This window comes from Lepisosteus oculatus, chromosome 15, assembly GCF_040954835.1.
Source record: "Lepisosteus oculatus isolate fLepOcu1 chromosome 15, fLepOcu1.hap2, whole genome shotgun sequence".
NCBI lineage: Eukaryota > Metazoa > Chordata > Actinopteri > Semionotiformes > Lepisosteidae > Lepisosteus > Lepisosteus oculatus.
Window position 1 is genome coordinate 29001825 of NC_090710.1, and position 22448 is coordinate 29024272.

General features: G+C 41.9%; 1 protein-coding gene across 2 annotated transcripts in view; it reads right to left on the bottom strand.

Annotated features, from left to right (window-relative positions):
* The window catches only part of rasa3 (RAS p21 protein activator 3), an 80048-nt gene that overhangs the window by 2351 nt on the left and 55249 nt on the right, over nucleotides 1–22448 (bottom strand). The window contains exons 7-22 of one of the 2 annotated variants that reach the window (XM_069179209.1): nucleotides 22052–22124; nucleotides 18115–18191; nucleotides 16127–16231; nucleotides 15153–15309; nucleotides 14149–14297; nucleotides 13780–13894; nucleotides 12539–12613; nucleotides 11860–11983; nucleotides 10902–11008; nucleotides 9830–9907; nucleotides 9545–9622; nucleotides 8885–8958; nucleotides 5997–6103; nucleotides 4163–4245; nucleotides 1088–1296; nucleotides 506–609 (exon numbers count right to left, since the gene is read on the bottom strand). In XM_069179209.1, coding sequence (XP_069035310.1) covers nucleotides 506–609; nucleotides 1088–1296; nucleotides 4163–4245; nucleotides 5997–6103; nucleotides 8885–8958; nucleotides 9545–9622; nucleotides 9830–9907; nucleotides 10902–11008; nucleotides 11860–11983; nucleotides 12539–12613; nucleotides 13780–13894; nucleotides 14149–14297; nucleotides 15153–15309; nucleotides 16127–16231; nucleotides 18115–18191; nucleotides 22052–22124 — 1715 coding nt within the window. Of the gene's footprint in view, nucleotides 1–505; nucleotides 610–1087; nucleotides 1297–4162; nucleotides 4246–5984; nucleotides 6104–8884; nucleotides 8959–9544; nucleotides 9623–9829; nucleotides 9908–10901; nucleotides 11009–11859; nucleotides 11984–12538; nucleotides 12614–13779; nucleotides 13895–14148; nucleotides 14298–15152; nucleotides 15310–16126; nucleotides 16232–18114; nucleotides 18192–22051; nucleotides 22125–22448 lie in introns of both variants that reach the window. The other variant, XM_069179208.1, reaches the window with a different exon arrangement.

Here is a 22448-nt window from a genome sequence, read left to right on the forward strand (position 1 = left end):
GAGCTGAGCACGCCTGTCCCGAGCACTGTTGTTCCCCACTCGGGACTGGCGCTGGGGCTCAGGCCTGCCCTTCGGAGACAGAAGCCCCATGGCCTCCTGCACAAGCCACAGCCTCAGACTGGTCTCTCGGTGTCTCTTCCGAGGGGCTACGACAGAGGCCTGAGCCACCAAAGGAAAGGAATGAAGTGCCCATGACGTGCCCCAGCAAGGAAGATATCGTTGTGAGGGACGGACGCCGGAGGCTGGAGGAGAAGGGCCAGGTGATGTTAGGGATGTTATGTTAGGGATTGGCCATTGGAATCGGGCATACTGAGCATGCCCTGCGGGCAATGCCACAAGCTTATTGAGAATAAATGAATGAAGTCGGAATAAAATATCCGGTATTGCCAGTGGGACATGAATCCTGCTTTTAATGGAGTCCAGATGGACATGACGGGCCAACTACCACCCTCTGATTCTCATGCACTGACACGAATGCACGATGAACCTGAATAAGGAACTTTACCTTGCATTTTCTCCACCTTACTCAAGTAAGTGATGAAGAGAGAATAGATGCGCTCTGTCTCTCGGTCCCCGTCCACATCCAGCTCAATGTTGGCCGGTAACCCTCTGCAAAGCCACAGAAGAGACCCACAATAGCTTAGCATGCCGAAGGAAACGCGCGCACAGAAACAGAACACCTCGCTACCATCCACCACACTTCTTCCTAGGCTGCAGTCTGGCGCTGCAGAGCTCAGCTTGCTCCAAGGAAAAAAAGACCATCCTTACTCTTCAAGCAGCATGGGGCCTAGTAATGACACCGTGCAAATAAAGCTGATTGAGAATGAATTCTTACTAAATGTACATTTACTTCAGGTAAAAAACTAACATCTCATCAGAAATAACAGTTTCTACATTCAGCCGTGGAACTAGAATCATTATAAAGGGGCAGACGTTGTATCTTTTAGATGATGAACAAGCAGGTACCCCCAGTGGTGAAGACAGAGAAGGTGGGAAGCCAGAATACTTCCTATTCTTTCTATCTTTTCTATCTAACTGACGAACGAGGAGGCTACCCTCTGCAGCTGCTGCTCGGCGATGGGCTTACCCAGTGCAAGGTGTGCAGCCTTGCGCAGATTCTGAGGACACTTTACAGCACAGCCAGTGCCCGTTGAGGTAAGCAGAGGGGTGATACATGGACAGGCGCGTCTTGTTGCACTGGCTGACTTTGGTGAGGATGTCTATCCAGTCCCGGGCTTCTACACAGTTATTGGCCTGTATATACAAAGCCCTTTCTGGCTGGATTACCTGGAACATCTTCAACAACAAGAAGATTGCACAAAAATGTCAAATAAAGATCACTTTATTGGCCATATACAATTTCTTGCATTAGGGAATTTGTCTTTTCACATACCCCAACTTGCTCTCCATGAGACACACAGACGGGGAGAGAAGCTTGGGGTCAGAGTGCAGGGTCAGCCATTTATACGGCGTCCCTGGAGCAGTTGGGGTGAAGGGCCTTGCTCAGGGGCCCATCGGAGTAGGATTCCTCTGCCGGCCACGGGATTTGAACCGGACCCTAAGCCACAGAGCCACCGCTCCGCCCCGTAAATAGCACGTAATTTGATTTACTAGTAATTTACTACAGTGGTTTCCATGATCTCATAACCACCAGATGTACGTCATTAGATAAGTAATAAGGAGATTAAGTAGATGGTTGCCGAGTTCTGAAAAAGAGTTTTGCCTTTAATGGAGAATTAGTTAAAAGTGTTTTCGTTCACAGGATGATGTGTGATGCACAGCTATGTTAAGCGTCACACAGTAAACATTGACTATCCATGCAGTTATGATAACGTCAATTTATAATAACTCAAGAACAATACCAAGTTAAATCATGATAATAGGAAAACACATTTTGAAATCCGTACATGACAAACAAATCAATGTGGAAAAATGAATGGTTCAGTTAACAGGTATTTCTGCTAAAGAATTTAATTGCAATTTTAAAATTTAGGATCTTTTTACCGTTATTGGGGCAGACGAAAGAAGAAATCGATGGCATTTTTTAAGAAAAGCAATTAAAAATAAAAGCATTAGCCAAGACTTTGAAATAAATGAAATCATTAATCAGTACAAAGTACACAGGCATGTTCAGTTACAGTATTTGAAGAAAGAACAGAGCTGTCAGCTTCAGGTACACTGAGTTAGCCTGCTTTCTATAATCCACTCAAGCTGTGTTAATGTGTCCAGACTTTGGCATCGTACTGTAACCCACAGGAAGATCCGATAAAATGCGCAAGAGCTGATGAAAAAGCCAGAGCACACAAACAACAGGAGATCAAGCCTCTGTTAGCCCTCAACATCAGGAAAGCATTACTACGAAACACAAGCTTATCTACTGCGTCCAAGCACAGGAGGAGGCTGATATCTGAACATCACATTGAAGGATAACCTGCCAAATAGTTACTCTATTATTTCCACATGAGGGCTGTTATACAGAATGTTATTGGTATGTGGTTAACTTTACGAAAATCACTTATGAAATTGTTACAGGAATGAACGCTCCAAACATCAGATTTATGCTGAACCACACAAAAATATTTTTCACATGCGCTTTGAAGAACAATTTTAGAGAACTCCTTAAAATGCCACACATTTAGAAGCATTATATTAATCATGAGAAAACACAATCAGAAGAACAGCTTGGTGTCACATTTGTCTTTAATTCTAGGCCTCTTAGAAGTTAATTTCATCATCTCGTTTTTCACTACACATGCCCTGCCATCGGATTTTCCCAGATACTGTAAGAACAAAGCCAAAGACAAGATGACCAATTGTCTTACAACATTAATACAGAGGCTGTCAGATCATTTCAAACAGAAGATTTCCATTCTCTTGTAAAATCTCATATCTTCAAACACAAAGAGAGGTGTTAAAAATAAAATGTTAAAAGCTACTTTGTTAATTCTTTTCTATTGTCGTCACAGGACTCTACAGGATATGAAACATCTTTTCAGCTCCAAACCCTGAAGCTGGGAATGCTTCGTGAGAGACCCTGACCCTCACCAGACTGGGGTCTAGGGCCTGTGTGCACAGACGGGAGGAGGACAAGCAAAATAGTAAAAGCCAGAAAGCAGCCCAAGCACACCCTTTTCATACCGAACCAAGACCGAACTACTCCCATATGTAAACGTGGAATCCCACACCCTTTACCAATTAACTAATGATTAACAAATTAACCCCTACTGCCACTGTCCACAAGCAGTTTAGAGGCTGTGTAGTGGCCTCTGCTGGCAGATCAGCTGCAATTACTGGCCTTTCCACAGCTGGCTAAGCCTCACCTGGAATCTGCCTTATGAGACTGAAGAACAGCAAGAAAAACCGAAAGCATTATGAGACGCCGTGTTTTGTAAGCCAAGCTATATTTAGCGACGGCAATTAGAAATTATGTGAATTATTTCTCTGTTTACGTACATCATCGGACAGCATTTGCTCAAGCCAGCAGCCATATCACCCAGCAACTCACAACTGGCAACCCACTGAAGCTAAGCAGGTGTGAGCCTGGTCAGTACCTCCTGGGAAAAACTAAGGTTGCTGCTGGAAGAGGTGTTAGTGGGGCCAGCAGGGGGCGCTCACCCTGCGGTCCATGTGGGTCCTAATGCCCCAGGATAGTGACGGAAATACTATAGTGTAAACAGGCGATATCCTTCGGATGAGACGTAAAACCGAGGTCCTGACTCTCTGTGGTCATTAAAAATCCCAGGGCGTTTCTCGAAAAGAGTTGGGGTGTAACCCCGGCGTCCTGGCCAAATTTCCCATTGGTCCTTACCAATCATGGCCTCCTAATAATCCCCATCTATGAATTGGCTACATTACTCTGCTCTCCTCCCCACTGATCGCTGATGTGCGGTGAGCGTTCTGGCGCACTATGGCTGCCGTCGCATCATCCAGGTGGATGTTGCACATTGGTGGTGATGGAGGGGAGTCCCCATTACCTGTAAAGCGCTTTGAGTGGAGTGTCCAGAAAAAAGTGCTATATAAGTGTAAGCAATTATTATTATTATTAAATGAGCAGTGAATTCTGCATACAGGAAGGACTGAGACAAGATTAGGTATATTCACAGTGGGATTTGCTCAGGTGTGGCAGAGGGGTGAGCCATTGTATTAAAACACGGTAGCTTACATTTTTCTTTTTGAAGGACTCCTCTTCCAGCCTCTCCACAGCCAGGATGTTGTCGATGGGGATGCTGCACAGCGGATGATCCCCTGCGATACGGTCAGACAACAGTGCCCGGTTACAGTCAAACGGGTGGCAGCAGGAAACTTTACTGAAAGACACTGACTTCTGCTTCAGTGAGGGCTTCATTTTCTTTTACTTTTGCGTGGAAATAGCCACCATCTGAAGACAGGCGGGGGAAGCACAGTGGCGCAGTGATGAGCACTGCTGTCTCATAGCGTGGAGGCCCTGGGTGAAAGAGTGCCACCTACAATACGTGGAGTTTGTGTGACTTCCTGTGTTCGTGTGGGTTTCCTCCCGCAGTCTGCAGACCTGCTGCCAGGTTCACGGGCTCCTGGGAAAACTGGCCCTTGCGAATGTGTGACTGCGTCTGTCCTGTGATCGAGCGGCAGGGTGTCCCCGTTAAATGTCTCCCCCCCACAACCCTGAATTGGATGGATACAAAAGGGATGGACCGATGAACGTAAACGGAAGGAATCCGCTATATCATATGATTTGCATATTTTAATTTAAATATGAACCATTATTGGGATAGTTTAGAATCGGCTTCCCTGTCTCAAGCTGCACCCTGGTACAGACCTACCAGGATCTAAGAGACATGTGAGACATGTTTGTCACTATGAGACACTGATTATCAGTTCAATTATCAGTTCAAAAAGTTCAATTTCTCCGTTACCGGAAAAATACACAGGTTCTATAGGGAGTAGATCTCCATCCTCGGCCTTCCTCTCTATTCTCAATCTTACCGATGACCTCAGGAGAACCAATCCTCCATTTATTTTTTAAATTAACAGAGCTCCACTCTTCAAATACAAACAACCGAAAACTTTGCAAATATTCCACATCTCCGTCCTGCGTATGTCCCCCTCTTTCTAAAAACGTCCCTGTTTATATCCCTTTCCACACTCAGCTGAATGACACAGCGTTGATTTTTTTTAAACAAAAGAAGAGATCTCAGTCCTACAAGTGAAAATGCGGATCAAATGCGTTTCTTGTGGAATGCCAGCCTGGGTGAATTCCCAGCCATTGTCTTACGAGTTTTATTTCGCCTCTCGCTCTCAAGCAGAGAACAGCTGCAGACACTGAAAAATAAAGTCAGCAGATTTCCTGGCAGTGTTAATTACAAACATATGTGGAGTAGGTACACTGTGCCCAGATTATCCCTAATCACTCAAAAGTACAAAACAACAGAGGCCCTACATGTAAAACATTTAGGGATCTAAACTCCCAATGCTTCCCATAGAAAAGTAAGTGTTTTGAATATGCTGTAGAGTCCTAGGTTTTCAACTTTTTGTGCTCTGAGTCTCTGCAGTTAGCTGAACATGTATGTAATGAGTCAAAATTAGATCTTAAAAGGATTCATTTCAGGACCATATACAGTAGATGATGTGTTACATTTAACTGCTGAACAAAACACATTTGCTTTTCATCTTAATTTCTGTCATATTATGGACATACTGTAGTAGATGCACAGTCCATTGCTATAAACCTATAACCTTAACATCTCTAAAGATTTCTAAAGCTTAGCTGGATGAGTGGGCAGTACAGAGTGTAAAATTGTGGAGGAACGGCTTGTCCTGAAGAATACATTAACCATTCCTCTAGGAGTTTGTAATTTCTGTTTTTAGCTGATATTGGTCAAAAAGTTTGATTCCAGATTTAAGCTTAACTGCTTTGCAAATAAGATTATTTGCTAACATGTGAAGGAAGGGCACCTACAGTAGGTTTAGGGAAACTGGGGTAAAAGGTGTTAAGAGTCCAAACAAACCTTTTGAGTTACCTTTATTTTTGTGGTAGGTAAACTCCTGGTTGGTGAGACGAAACCACCTATTCTTGAAATTTTTCATGCCAAACCGATTCCTCCCTTGAGCCCTTTTAATCATGAATCTGGAAATAAAAAGACAAGCCGATGAGAAGTACATTCACTGTGCCTCGGTCTAGTAGGTCCAGTGATTTTCTCTAGACTGTCACTGAGGCACTAGTCAATGGGCAAGGAGCTGCAGCTGTGTCACAGGGAAGCAAGACGAATGAATGGAGTGAGTGCTTATTTCTGGGTAGAATCATGCCAACCAGTGGATGTGAGAGATTAGACCAACACCATGCTCTGCTCCAGCAATCACCTCAAGTTTGCAAATAAAGTCGTTCAACAACAAGGCGAGAATGTTAATTCTTCATTAAGTCCTAAATAAAAGGTTTCTGTACGGCACCCAACCGAAACAGTATAAATCAAGGAACGTTCCCTCATCACTAGAAAGCTGCAAGTTCAGCCTGCAAATCGGAGGCGATAAACTCTCTGTGAGTCCTGTTCCTTTCCGAGGACAGAGAGGAGTGGGAGAGGGCCCTTTCTTCTTGAAAAGTCCACAAGGAGTCCACACTCACCCAGCCCAGCGACACTACCGCACGAGGGAGAAGAGGTGAAGGCAGTGTTTCAGCTCTTACTCTACAAAGGCCATTAAATGGAAATAAGCATCTCGGAATCTTTGGAGAAAAGATCGGGGAGAATGGAGGGGTGGGAGAGTAGGCAAAAGGAGAAAATGCCTCTCTTGAAACTGCGCCAAGCATGACCTTTCTCTCATGATTTCAGCTTGAAGGAAGTTGCCATAATCATCATAGCTGTTATTATTGCCACAAGGAACATGATGATACAACCCCTTTAATCCACAGAGGCTTCAGTAAGTACTAGCATGTGTGATTCTGTACTGTAAGTGGTTTAAAGGGAATTAACCCTAGTAATACATTGTTTCTTCTTTCTTACATTCCATGCATGCAGAAAATAAAAGTAGTATTGTCTAGATATAAATGTTTTTTCATCGTTCACATGACACAGTTTCCTCTGTTAAAGTGCATTCAAAGACATAATGTAATTTTAATAGTTCACATCAGTGTCCTTTCTAAAAGATCATTATAACTGGGTCTCTTAACAACAGCTGACTCGCCACAGCTGGCTGTACATTCTTCAACACAGGAGTCTTTTTTTTGCAGCAGCAGCAGTCTAAACCAAGTCCTTGCAAACAAAAGCCTGCATCCCTGTGTTAGCTCTGCCAAATAAAGCAAAACCACAGCTCCACACAGAAGGTTCTGGAGGATTCAAGGTGGTCATTCATCCCTCATCCAACACATATGGGTTGCCTCTCATCCCACGCAATATATTATTACTAATTGATTTGGCCGACGCTTCTGTAAAAAATAAAATTGCATTTGCTTCCATTTAAACAGCTGGGCATTATATTGGGGTCACGTAAGTAAAACACTTTGCTCAAGGGTACAACAGCAGCACTCCAGCTGGGATCTGAACTCACAACTTTCCAGTTCTGAGAGCCCTAACCACTCCTCCACACTTAGGCGATGTGGACAACTCTGGTTTTCTGAACACGGTGCAATCTGGTGGTCTTGGTAAACTTATTGCCCTTCCCGCCATCTCACTAATAGTCGAAAATCTGACTCAAACCTAGAAACACCTGCCAAATCCCTTACATTAAAGCTAATATAGGATTGTCTAGGGTATCAATATACTGTACATAAACAAGAAAATAGATTTGTGTGTGGTGCATACAATAACCTGTTTCCTAACCTGGGTTTCCTACTGTATTGTCAATGTTAAGACAAGATCGCTTTAGTGGCCATATACAATTTTGTGTATTAGGAATTTGTCTTTTCGCATACTCCAGCTTGCTCATCATGAGACACACAGACAGGGAGAGAAGCTGGGGGTCAGAGCGCAGGGTCAGCCATTTATACAGCGCCCCTGGAGCAGTTGGGGTTAAGAGCCTTGCTCAGGGGCCCAACGGAGTAGGATTCCTCTGCTGGCCGCGGGATATGAACCAGCAACCTTCCAGCCACAGGCGCAGATCCTGAGCCACAGAGCCACCACTCCGTTAATTGAACACCGTCAGCATGCCCAGTGTACAATGGCCGCTGCCCTACAGCTTACCTGCAGGCGCCCTTTGAATTAACTCTCGTTACAGTAAGTTTAACAGTCCTTAACAACGCAGCCAGCAGACCGAGCAAGAGAAGACAAAAGCAAGAGAGAGAGATATACAAATGCAGAATGGTGAGTTTTTTATTTATTATGAACTCTTATACAGCACGGTGTTAAAAGGAAAGGAACAAGTTATAGGTTTATTCCATGCTGATTCAGCTCACACCTGAAGAAGGCTCCACGGCCGAAACGTTGTGTTCTCTTTCTTCTTTTTTTCAGCATGAAATAAACCTATAACTTGTTCCTTTGCAGCCTACGCATGCTGACGCAGATACCCACGTTAAAAGGAAAGGTTTGTTTAAAAAAAGGAACTCAAATTGTAAGAAACACGCTATACTTCAAAAAAGCCAAATTAAACAAATTCTGATATCAATATAATTTACTGTCACTATATCATTAGTCACACAAGCTGCTAACACTTTTCAGTGTAACTGAACTGCACTGCATACACTGTATTTTGCCTATAACCCTGTTACTTATAATGCTGCTATTGCCTCTCACACCTTTCATTTGACTGTCGTCTGTCATGGCCACTGCATGACAGAGAGGCATAGAAATTGTGTTCAGAAACCCGGAATCAGTCCTGCGCAATGAAAGAGAACACTGCGAAAACGACTGAAGATGTGAAAGTCTGATACTCCTGCTCTGGAAACTGTACTGCTGTGAAGTCATGGGTCTCTGAGTCTTACCCTTCCTTCAGCATGATGGGGGTCTCTATGCTCTTGTGGTCCCACCTCCCAGAAGAAGAAATCAAGTCCAGAAACTAATGCGGAGACAGGAAGCAAAAAGATGAACGTGAAGTCTCTTTCAACTCACAGTTGGAGTTTTTAATACAATTCAGATAAAATAAGGACCAAACTAAAAGCTTCTGCATTTTTACAAAACAGATTCTTATGCTGTATATTAATGCCATGTAAATCCTAATGCTGTAAAAATAATTTAGCTGGTATTCTAAAAGAGACATATTTTTATGATGATTTTTACAAATTTTTCATTGTGCCCATCTATCTAGGAGTCGTCAGTAAGAGCCCCGAAAAAACAGGTTTTGAAAGCTTCTTTAAAGCTGCACTAAGTCATATTTTATTCCCACAAATTATATTTTATTTTATTTATCAAGTACTGTAAATGTTTATAATTTACTGTGTACATTTATAATTTAAAATGTATAATGTACAAATTATATTTTACTTTATTTATATATTTTTTTCTTTCTCATCATAAGTTTATGTCTCTTACTTGTTAACGGGCTCATGTTGTGTTAAATGGATTGTGCATTGTGATATATCGTTACCTGCCTGCAAAGCAACTTTCCCATCTGGGACAATAAAGTCAGTACAGACAACACTCACGTTTTTTACAGCGTCAGCATATTTCTGCTCGTTGAAGTAGTCGTAGAACTTGGCCATGTAGGTTTCCTTGAAGCTAGCCTGCAAAGAGACGCAGCGTCGTAAGCATTTATTTCAAAATAGCCTTTTGTCCACGTCAGGGTTTAAATGCCCATATTTAAAATTGACCATAACCTTTCGCTGCAAAATGCCGCTCATGTTTAAAGGGGACCAGCGCTGTATTTAATTAAAACAGAGATTCTAAAGAGCCTTTCAACGTGGGGCATGGACGGTCTGGGAAAGACGTACGGATTTGGATTTGGACAAGCTTCCCAGTGTCTGGATGGTCTTGGAGATGAGCGTCAGGGTGCGGGATGTCTGTGGATCCTGTGGAGGGAGACAGCCGCTTGTGAGAGTCTCTTCAACACACAGCTCAAGGCCGGCCACAGCGTCTTGGTGCCGCCTTGCGCTCACTTATTCACTGTTGGTGAACTCAACGCTCTCGAGATGTACTGGAGGTTAATGGTATCCAAGACAGGCTACCACACTGGCACCACTGTCACTAGGGAGAAATTTGGTCCTCAATCCGTATGGATCTGTGTACCTTTGCTACCAGTGCCTCAATTATGACAGCTCTTGGCACTCCTAGGTGCCCACACTACTGTACACTGAAATCACCCCAAACTTTCGGGCAGATTTCACTCAAAAGCGGATTACGTCTCAAAATACGCTGAAGCGTTTTAGAAACACAAAATATATTATTATACAGTATGTTATACAACACGATCATAGCTCTAGAATTGCTTTCCGCCCACTGCTATAGCCACACCAACATCAATATCCTTCATTCGTCTCTCAACGTGATGGTGCTTGTCTGCAGATGGTGAGGGTCAGGACTGACTCTGTGCTCCGGCCTGCCTACGGCACTGCTGTGGTCCGCAGTACCGCAAAGATGTCAACCCAATCGAGCACCTGTGACACCGACCGGAGGGCCGGGCACGTCAGTGTCAGTCACTGCCAAAACAAGCCCATTGGACTGACGGACAAACGGTATCTGTGCATCCGCAATGACCGACGGTATATGCAGTGCACTCCTAAGGTGCCGTTTAAGCCAATAGCACACAGACAAAGTAAAGATCACTTACAGTAGGTAGCAGTAATTGATCAATTCACAATGTATTGTTCATTCATAATAACATACAACACGCGATTTCAACAAAACGATACGGAGCAAAATCAATTCATTAATAGCATATCAGCATTGTTATGCTACAGAAATGGGTCTGCAGGCATTAAAGTAGACAGAACTGAAAACGTGAATTGTTCTAGCCTTTAAACGGTTTCTCGCACGGCTGTGCACCAACCCCGTGTCCGGTCTTACCGGGTGATGTGGCCGGAGGTGGAACAGGTTGGGGGACAAGATGGCTGGAGCGAAGAACCTCAGGAAGATGAAGCTGCTGACAGCTGTGTACCTCACATCTGGATCCACTGAAAGGACAGCCCCCCGTAAAAACAATCACAGTCACCACACCGCTTCGTGTCCAGAGCGATAACTGTGTCAATGCCTTTTCAATACTATCTTATATAACAAAAGCCCTTATTATCATATCTTCTTCTAAAAAGCAACATGTTCGTTAAAGTGCAGATTGTCGCACTGACAGATGTATTTGCTCTTAAGGCGTGAGACAACTACAACAGAAGTACACAATGTGGAACTTCAGCCTGATGAATGCAATACAGTCTGATAAAAAAAACCAAGATAAAACCCATTTAGTGCTGCTACATTATTTCTCTGCAAATAATATATAAGGGTTGGAGTGTCTGTGAGTGAGCTGCAGAGGAACAAGTAGAGATTAATTCCACACTGAAACGTATAAAGAAAAAATGTTTGGCGTGTATAGTATTAATAAAGACGTGGATTGTTAATTTGATGCAGTGCACCATGTACGCCAGCAGATGGCAGTATAACAACAGCAGAGAGACTGCCAATGACCGCAATATTTTCAAATGCTTTAAGAGCTGCTCTCCAATGTAAACTACGATATTGTAGCTCCAGGTGGGGCTGCACATTGGTGGTGGTGGAGGGGAGTCATTACCTGTAAAGTGCTTTGAGTGGAGTGCCCAGAAAAGCGCTATATAAGTGTAAGCAAGTAATTATTACTTATTGTTATCCCTGATTTAAAAAAAAATCTTAGGTTAAATACTCATTAACCACACAAGTTTCAAACCTCATTTCTATACTGAATAATGTTATGCAGGCTTGGGTTTGGAGACACTGCCTTCTGCCTAGACTTTCCAAACGCCCTGTAGACCCAATGCAGTGGAGATTGTCTGGGTACCTTGAAAACGTTTGGCTGCTGACTCTCGCAGAGCAAAGAAGATATCACACATGACCGTGGGGCAGCGGACCCCAGACTTGGTGATCACCGTGAAGATTCGGTCGACATACTGCCGCAGGTTCTCCTGGAGAGGAAATCAGAGAGCAAACATGAAGACAATGTGACAATATGAGGATCCTGCGCTGGGGTCTGTGGCAAAGGCTTTCTATGCTTTAAGAGCAAATGCATACAGCACAGGCTACTACAAACTGCTGTTCAGTGCTTTGAATAAATCATTACCCGTCTGCAGAATTAAAAATGCCTGGTCTTGGCGCTTAAATTGTAAAATGACCTTTCTCAGGGAGTTCAGGAAATGTTTTCAGCTGCAAACAGAAATGGGCTCAGAGAATGGAGGCCTTCCTTGTGCACTTAGGGACAGTTTTACAATAGTGAAATGGGACAGTGAGGAAGGCTCTTGGGCACATGTAACAGATGTATGGGATATGTGTTCTGAAGTCCACCCACATTTCTTGCACTAAGCTTGCTATTTCAACCCAATGATAATTCTTTGTTCTTCAGCTTTCACAGCTCTGGCATCAACATGTCTGTGTTGCCAGGCCTTTCAGCCTAGGCCAGGCTTGACAAGTGTGATAAAAATGACAGAACAATTCACTGAGGCTGGAGTCAAAGACCACCGTACTCTGTTGGTGTCCATGTTTTCCGATTCCTTCAGCTTCACAGGGTCAATTTCACAGGGTTTGTGGTCTTCACAAATCTGTAGACAGAGGAGTTCACACACTTTCTGTGAGTTCTGGAGATCTGACAAGTTTATTCACTTCTGCTGATAGTTTTACACTTACTTTTTTAGTGGTGGTGAGAGATATCTTTTAAATAATTCATCCAGAGCAGAAAAAGGAAGAGCTACCTCCACTATTTGCCCGAGAACATCTGGACTCAATTCTTGAGAAAAGCTTATAAAGTTAGACTCAACCATAAACCACCAGGGTTAGAAGGCAAGAAAACCAGGGAACTGCATTACTGTGCTAACCACCTGGGACATTTTAGTCTAAAGCTGCGTAAATTATTTGCAGAATTCCTTAAATTACATTAATAATTCCTATTATGCCGACTAGCTAACAGAGTCCGAAACAGTTGTTAGATATATCTAACATATATAATAATCAAGCTTTTCTTAATCAGCTTAAGAGGTCTGAGAAGAATCAGAATTCCCTTCCCTTGATACTGATTTCGTTTAACTTTCAAAAACATGTTATAGTTATTGCTTAACTTTCAGTTTTACGACGCCAGAAACGTAAACCACAGTAAAGCTCCTGAATGATTCTCCCTTCCCTTTTTCACAGAAAGAGAGAGCGAGTGCTGAATTTCTGGCAGTGTGCGTATTCACAGTCTGACTATGTGACTCACAAGGAGTCTCTCGGCCTCTCAGGGAGGGGTGACACTTGAGGAGGAAGCCTGTGGTCAAGTCAGTTACTTTGGAGAAAACAATGATATTTTGCTAATGCTAAGGCAAGAAAAGCTTTAAGATGTGAAGCCAGGAGATTCAATAATTGGTGTTGTGCATATTGAAAAAGATGTAAACAGAAGTAGTGTTTCAGCTTGAAACATAAAAACAGCTTTTCATTTGCTAAAATACTAAAATAAACAACCCCAAAGCTAGAACTGACAGCATTCTTCATTCTGAGTTTAGTTGTCAATATAGTTTTAGCTTCCCAAGCTGCACAGTAATACTCAAGTGAGTGTAGTCCTCCACAAATTGTTCTCTTTAAGAGCAGGCAGAAAAGTATATTGTACTATTTCTCGTATAAATCTATAAATCAACGTATTTGTAATTTGCAAAGAACTATTGACTTACTTCCCTGTAAATCCATGTACACAATAAAAAAGAAAATCAAGCAAAAGATGGAAAGTGCATGCCCTCACTTCATCGATGATGGGCTTCAGTGTCACTTGGAGGTAATGCTTCCCAGCCAGCTTCATTGTCTCATCAATGCACTTGGAAGTCAATGAATTTCCTCTGAAAATGGTGTTGGGATCCCTGCAAGGAAAATGTTTTGGTTAGAAGAAAACAGTGCCGTTTTCAGCCCTTTGATATGAAAGCAGTTTGTCTAGCGGAGGAGTGGAAAATCAGTTTGCTCTGTCCTAACCAAGCAAAAAGGCGGACCACCAGCACTTCACTGTTTTTGAAAACTTTTGGATGAGTGGGAATACTGCATATGATCAGGTAGGTCTGTTGCTCACAGGGCAGAACTATGTAGCACTGTAAACAGTGTACGGAAAGCCCATACTCACAGGGTCCTGTTGACCTCGGCATTGGCGATGGCGCTGAGGAAAGGCACGATTTTCCCACAGTGCAGGAACAGCCGGACCAGAGGGATGGCAGCTTCCTGCTTCTCCCGGCAAACCTCTCCCAGCACGTGGGCCGCAGACGCTGACACAGGCTGCAGGGGGGGGTCAACAAAGGGTTAACACGTTGCTAGGGTGCAGCATAGCACAGCACACAGAAACGGTTTCTGCAAGGTCACCGGAGAACAGGAGTCTGCAAGGCTCAGCGCTTCCAGAAGCCTCCTTCTGAATCGGTGTCGTTTTGCTCAGAGGAAGGCTAGAGAGTCTAGAAGCCCTGAAGTCTGTTGTTTGTCTTAGAACTGCAGAAGCTGCCCATCCGAATACGAACACCCAAGCAGGACAATCAAGCACTCGGACTGGAAGCCTCTGTTATTTTCTCAATGGGTCCCTCAGATTTTAGAAACCTCAGGGCCAACAATTTCTCTCTTCCACACATCTGCATTCCTAGCCAGAGAAAACCTCCAAAACAATCTTGACATGTATTTCTGTATAATGTACAGGTACGTTGGTCTATTGCAACCTAAAGGATAGCGGTAGATTTAGTGATTTTCTTGGGGTTAGGCAGAATTTACACAGTAACATTCTAGTCCTTGATTATATACAGTACTATATCAGAAATGGAATCTGTAGATTGTGATTCTTTCAGCCCCAAATACCCTCAGATGTCTGGCCCTCTGAGATTTTTTGAGGCCTCAGTGCTGTTTGTTATGTGAATATAGAGTAGGCGAATAGCATGTAGGCGAATAGCAATAGGATGCTGCAGATTCAAGGTGATACTTTTGTCTTTTCTGCAATACAGTCCACACCCAAAGTGAGGTTAACCCCATCCCTCCTCCGTTTAGGTGTTGGTTGAGCTGCTCGGAGTTAAACGTTCTGCACTGAGATGCTCTGAGCAGATAACATGCCAAGCACATCTGAAATACCCATCAATAGGAAACAGGAAACCCCACCTCAACGTCTGCTGATTTCAGTAACAGGTCTCTGAGTGGACTGTAGTACTCTGATGGAAAGACATGGTCCTCTGTGTAAACGATGTTCAACCTCAGGGAACCCAACTCATCTGGCTTGACTGTCTTACTGCCATTGTCCCTGGGCTGCAAGAAGTACCTTCAAAAGAACCAAAAGGCATGGCTAGGCAGGCACAGTAGCTGATTTGCACCTTTTATCTCTAGAGGCATAGGGTGAAGTCCAGCTCAGGTCATGATTAATTGGTCACAGGGAACCACAAAGTTCAAACACTTCATTTACTTAAAGAGACCACATGACTGATCTGTGCAGCACGTGCACATTAAGGTAAGATACACAGGGATAGTATTTGCAGCTTTTGAGTTGGGTAAGTTCCTAACAGTACTTGTATGGCCAAACGTGAAATTAATATGATTTCTCTCTCTCACAAAATTGTTTTTTTTTTTAAACAGCGCTTTTGTGGAGACTGATGAGGTCAAGCAGTAGATAAACAACGTGTATCCATCAATGTGTATTCATCCTGGTCCTGTTTTCTCTGGGATCGCTTCCCAGTTTACAGGACCAATTCATTCTTTTCAAGTGAAGGTGTTTTTTCCAGCAGCTAATCTTCTGTTTTTACTCATTGTGCCCTTCACTTTTCGTGCAGCTAGGCTTTGTGTCTTTCCCAGGTGTCTACACCTGGTCTCCTTTCCCCGCCAGACTTCCTGACTGCAGTACACCCCGATGTGACTTCTAGCCCACCAACTTCTCAGGTGTGGAGAATGTGGAGCTCAAACGCAACATCACATGCCTCGTGTCTGCACTGACAGGCCAACTGAGGCTGCACGTGAGTCCGGCGTGACCAATCCTCAAACCAGCCTGTCTCGCACACAACACGTCCACGCTGTGGGATGTGTGCTGCCAGCGATCGACCCAGTGACTTTCATTTAGAGTTAAAACAAAAAGAAAGCTGTCTTACCATGCGTCGTGGAAGCCACACTGCCCGAGCACCTTAAGGGAGATTCGAATCTCCCCCAGAAACTCATCTCCAAACTTCAAGTTGCTGGCATTCCAAAGGTCAACACTGTGAACAACAATAACACGGACGTCACTCAGAGACTAGTTACAGCCAGGGCATTCTGTTCCTCCCTTCAGCTGGACCACATTCTGAAATTAAGTGACCATGGGAAACCCCAGAGAGGATTCCCATCCTTTTAACACATAGCCAACAGAAGACATTGCATTCGTGTTATCTCTAATGTTTGTACGCAGCTAAACACGTGCATCCAAAATTAAATAATAGAACTGCATAATATAAACCACCATTTGCGAGGTTTCCAGTGAGAGGAAGCCTGTGTGATTGTAAAAAAAATGTGGAATGAAAGTTGTGTTCCTTTATAAACTGGCTGATCAGCATTTCTTTGACTCTGTTGTCCATGCATGACCTGAACACTGACTCCTCCAGTATAAACATTTGTTTAGCCAATAGACTCCCAACATGGTACAGTAAGTATCATTTGTGCATATACCAAAATGCATAACCAACACTTTGTTCTGACAACTCAGTCTTTGTCTTCAGAATGGCTGCAACAAGTTTAGAACAGGCAGCTTTCATGAACAACCGAAGCTGTTTCTGAGCAACGCTAACCCTGATTCTGAGCTACAGGAGCTCATCAAAGGCTTACACAAACTGTTTAAGGAATCTTTAGTCAATGAACTCTAAACTTGGCAGGTATCATTCTAGTGATAAGACAGTTCACATTTGGTAAAGTGAGTTCTTGCTCAAAGATCAATGGCAGCCTGACAGAAATTCTATCTACTGTACCAGTATCTTGATAAATAGTATATTATTTATCAACGTGAAAATCGTCAGGTGTCATTACACCCAGACATGCTTCAATCTTGCACAGCAGTTTAAATGCTTGTTACACCCACTCTGAGACACTACCTGCTTTTGGAAACGTGCACCACAAAAGAAGGTCTTTTTTTTTTTTCAAAAACTGGTTGGCCAGATTAACTCCAAACACCATAGTTATCATTCTACAGACAAAGCAATTGCCAGACGGGAAAATTAAGATCCTGGAAATACCAAGATAACTCCTTTACTGCCGATTTACACTTCTTGTCTTTCTGCATTCTGTGCTGCAAAATGATTGAGAAGTAATTCCAAAGTTGGTAAATATATGATTCCAGTCACAAAACTGTTTACATAGGGTGAAATGGGGTTTCTGTAAAAATCAAGATGACTGCCGAATTGCTATTTTGTTCTTAAACCTTCAACTGCAGCTTAGCATACAGTGTTATGAAAAAAGGCACTTGAAAGAAGTTAGGTTTCCTTTCCTTACTTCAGCTTTATGCTGCTTCACATTGCAATGATAGTTTAAGCACACACCGCAGTTCATAAGGGCTTGGAGAAAGACACCCTGTATCATAACTGCTCTTCTTCAAAAGCTGGTTGGCCACAGAACCCAAACCTGTTACATCTGAACGTTCTCCTGTGTATATCAAAATGGCCATTTTTCACTTATGTTGTTTAGCTGCCCTGGCTTTATTTTTGTGACACTTCAAACAAAATATTAGGATCCAAGGTGTTTGTGTGAATCAAAATAGCTTTTCTGAATGCCATGGTTTTATTTTTATAATTCACACTGACTGACTTGAAATTCCTCGGCAGGCTCCATCAACACTAAAAGCTGGATTCAGATTTGCATCTCAAACATTGCAACAGTGCTTTTTAAAGCACCATATCATCACCTGCTTAGCGAAAGATGGACCATAATTCAAACTGGTCCTGTTAACAGGCCAGTTTACATTAAACTGATTAGGCTGGGATTTGCTTTTAAGCCTTCAAACCAGCTTACAGTTCTCTAGCTGTAAAAGCTCGATTTCCTCAATTAACAGAAGGATTTTGCACTGGTAAACTACACAGTTACAGGGTGTTCTGCAGTGAGGTGCGTCTTCATTCACCTAATAGCCATCTTGTCTACATCTTCCTCTTCAACATCGAAGTGAGATCTTCTTGTGTAGCTCAGAGGTCTGGTTACCTATTGAAAAAGTTAAATAAGACAGTTAACCAAAAAAAAGGCATCCTTAACACACTTCCGCTTTACTTCAGATTTGTCTTCATTAAAATAACAAACGTTGTATTGAATTATCTATACTAATTAAAAGCAGTGAGCGCACACAGAGCAAGGTCATTTCTCACCGCTTTCAAGCTAAGAAAAAAAATACTTTCCAGAAACGGTAGGTATTGTGTGTGAATCTTCCAGTACAGATTCTGTTTTTCAGATACATATACGTGTAATTCCATGTATAAACAAGCATATAAAGGGGATGGACAAAAAAAATGGAAACACCAAACAATATTTATTAACTAATAAGGAGTTGGGCCAGCTTTTCTAATCCTACTGGGAATAGTGTTACACTAGTTATGAACTGGTAGTAGTGGGATACTGGGCCACTCCTCACGAAGGAGAGCCTCCAGGTCTTGGAGAGATGAAGGAGGTGGAAGTCTACTCTGCAGTCTACACTCCAGAGCTTCCCATCAAGCTTCAGTGATGTTGAGATCTGGAGACTGAGGAGGCGATGAGACGTGTCTGACTTCACCCTGGGGTTCATGAAACCACGTTTAACGGTGTGTATGGGGGCGTGGTCTTGAGGAAACAATGTTTGCACCATAGGGAGCACCAGGTCATCTAAAATGGCTTCAAATGCCTTGGCCATAATTCTATCAGCAGAGTAATCAGACCCAATGACTCCCATTATACGGCTGCCCAGACCATTATATGTGCGCTTTTTCAACACTGTTCCCCTTGACACATGAAATAATTTTGAGGTTTCTGTGACTGTGGGCCATCAACTATTTGATGTCTTTCAAAATCTGTTAGATCTCTCGTGTTGCATTAGAAACTGACATGTAGAAGTGTTGATTTTAGGACATCTTTTGTAGCAGAAACATATTGGTAATTAACATCAAAATTAACATAAAACACATGCGTAGAATCGTTTTTAATTGTGTTTTAGTACTGTACATGCAGAACGTACAGCAGATATAGATGTACTCTTTGTGAACTTCAGTATCCTAGGCTCTGCTTGCAGAAACGCTGTACAAAAGCAACTTACAGTACAACCAAGGTAAGTGAGTTATTCAAACCAATGATCCTATTATAATGTAAATTATATATTAGGAATCATATCCTTTTTGTTGTTTATACCAGTAGTATATCTGTATTTTTGAAAAATGGTAACTCACCACTTCCTTCCTTCCTGTTATCTCAATTGCATATTTTAAGTAGTCTCCAGTTGATTGTAATGTTTCTAATAAGGATGTTTTTTTTTTCAATAAACATCAAGGCATTCAAGTTATCAAGCAAACATGTGATAAAAAGCTAATTTCATGTTCATACTGTTTGAGAATTTATGATTAAAATTTGTCTTGTTGCTACAAAATGAATCACTTTTCTTGTGAAAACAATTTAAAATATTGTAATGGTGAAAACAAACACATTACACTTTTGAAAATGATAAAAAGTAAAAACTGTATATTAATACTCTCAGTGGTATCAAGCCTTATCTCAGTATTGTTGGTCTACTCGGCAAAGATGAAATGTGTGTAAGTGTTGATCATTTTAGATCTAAACCAGCTGGAGAAAAGATTACAATTTCTAAATGAGTGCACCATTTCAAATGAAATTTCATTTGCATTTAATAAATGAAAAAAAGGTTTAACTCTTATTCACCACAAATAGAATCTTACTGAAACATGTATGTAGCTATATTTATCATTCATGCAAGGACTTATCTAGAGAGATCAAAATTTGCATGGGCACAAGAACCTGTAGCTGGAACTGAGACAGGTACCTGGCTACCTGCTGTATGTTTTCTGGAGTGAGTTATCAAGATGCACACTGGAATAGGCTCACATGCTTTGAGTGCTTTAGAAAATGATACCAATGGTAATGAGTTTCACAGGAAATCTGAGACAAACGTGAACTCCACCCAAAAACTAAAACCACAGGATCAGATCAAAACACACTGACAAAAAACGTGCTTTCGCCTTTCTACAGCTGTGTATCTATCTGAACACGAACCACAGTCCAACTAAAAATAATCTGTGGTAAAACTTGTTTGTGTAATCTTCTTTTACTTCAGATCAAGAATGCGTGTATAAAAGTCAAATAAAATGAAACTTCATTGTTTCATTTATTTTGAATAATATATTTTAAAGATTAAGCTGGCAATAGTTTAAACAAAAAGTAAAGGAGAGTATGAAAGAAGCTGTACAGCATTTAAGTTGTGCAATACTAAAAGTGGAAATAGTATTGAGTGAGTGGATCTGTGAACTGTCTTCATGGTCAGTGGGAAGCCTGAGTCTATCCTGGAAAACAATGGGTGCAAATCAGGGCACAACCTGGATAGGACACCAGTCCATCACAGGGCACACACAATTAACAGTTAACAATTAACCTACCACTGTTTCTGAGCAACCAGAGGGAACCCACAAAAACACAGGGAGAACATCTAAACAAATGTCTGCAATTGAAATTCTTACCACTGTACCACCCTCTTCTATAAACTTATGATAATGCAGTAAATAATAATGCAGAGGTCTTTCTCATACATTATCTGCATTTCTACGTTTTGATGTTTTTTCTCTGGAAGTAGGGTTAGCCCTCAAAATCAGAGATGTACGCCTATTGGTAATGTAAGGTTCTCTTCAAGACACTTTCCTGCAATTTAGCAAAGTTAGGAATCATGAAGTTAGGAATAATCATTTCGCCAAACCAGGAAGAACTCTCCATCCACGCACCACTGATCACCATTAGAGTCTAAAAAAAATAACTCCCCTAATTTATCTGCTTCAGTAATTGTAAACTACAGATGAAGTGCCCCAAGTCTTTCCGTCTTCAACAAAAATCTGGGAATTTAGTCATTTGCCAAGAGCATAGTGCAATGATGAGTTTGTTCTAAACCTGACTTACAATGAAAATAATTCACTGGCTCACTGGCTCTCACAGTAAGAACCCCTGAGAGCAACAAAGACAAATAGCAAAACAAGGAACTCATTCTGAATAATGCAGACAGGCATGAAATGGCAGTTTAAAGCATGTCAAACTATGTAGCCTCATATAATTGAAAAAAAGAAACTGTTATGAAGATACTGATGAACTGCAGCTCTTCGCAAACGATAGAAAATAATAAAAAAATATGATAGTAGAAAACAGAAAATTGTTGAAAAGCAATGGTGAAACAGAGCAATCAGAGCCTTGAATTTCACATCAAATGCTTAGCATAACAATTGAGCAATTCCCAATTACAGTAAATGTTGAGCATGTTTCCCTATGGAACATAGACACTGTATATAGTATTAGAGGCCTTAGTGCCTTCTGTGTCTTCAGAACAGAAACAAATGATGATGGTTCAGTTGAAAGGCTTGAAAGGACAGTTAAAAGGCTTGACTGTCCAGCTCGCCTGATCATAAATTGGGTTATTGTCTTATTTCCATTCTCACATTCAGACCATCTTGCTAGCAGCCTCCACCACTGAACTGTCCTGGACTGGGGAAGTGAGCGAAGAAGAGAGGCATGATGACTTGCCTCTTTTATGAGAAAATGTTGACTTTATGCAAATAGAATTCATTAGTTCTACTCTCTTTTAAGAGCACGAGGAACTGAAACAGAACACAAAGGAGCTTTGAAGCTTCACTCCTCGATGAAACTCTCAATCTATCAATGCCACTGTTTATTAAGACTTTCAAAGGCGCAGTAACTGAGCAAGCGCTCCAAACGTGAAAAAAAAACAGCCCCCACTTCCAGAGGATTGGTTAAACAAACAAGAAGGGGAAACATTTTTTTTTCCTTTCAATTGAAGCCACAGACTATAATAACCACTTAAAAGCCCAAACCTCAAAATAGAACACTTCATCAAACTGGGGATTGTTGGTTTTTCTTTTCACTTTAGTCTTCTTCGCCTCAGACCTGGTATCGGAGAAAGGGAACAAGACATTGTCTCAGACTACTGGAGCTTCAAATCTGAACATACTGTACATCGCCATAAATGCTTCCAGAAAACCCGTGAAATGTTGCATTTTATGGTTTTCAGCCCTCTTCAGTTTCTAATTGCGCCGGAAAAAACTTCATGAAGTTTGGAACCTGGAGACAATGTGTATGTTAAGCGTATCCACGCTTAATTTATTACGTTAATTTAATTTATTACGTTAATTTATTATTAATTTATAATACGCTTAAGCGTATTTACGCCATTACCTGCTGTAAAGGAGGATTAAAAGGGCTTTAAAAAAA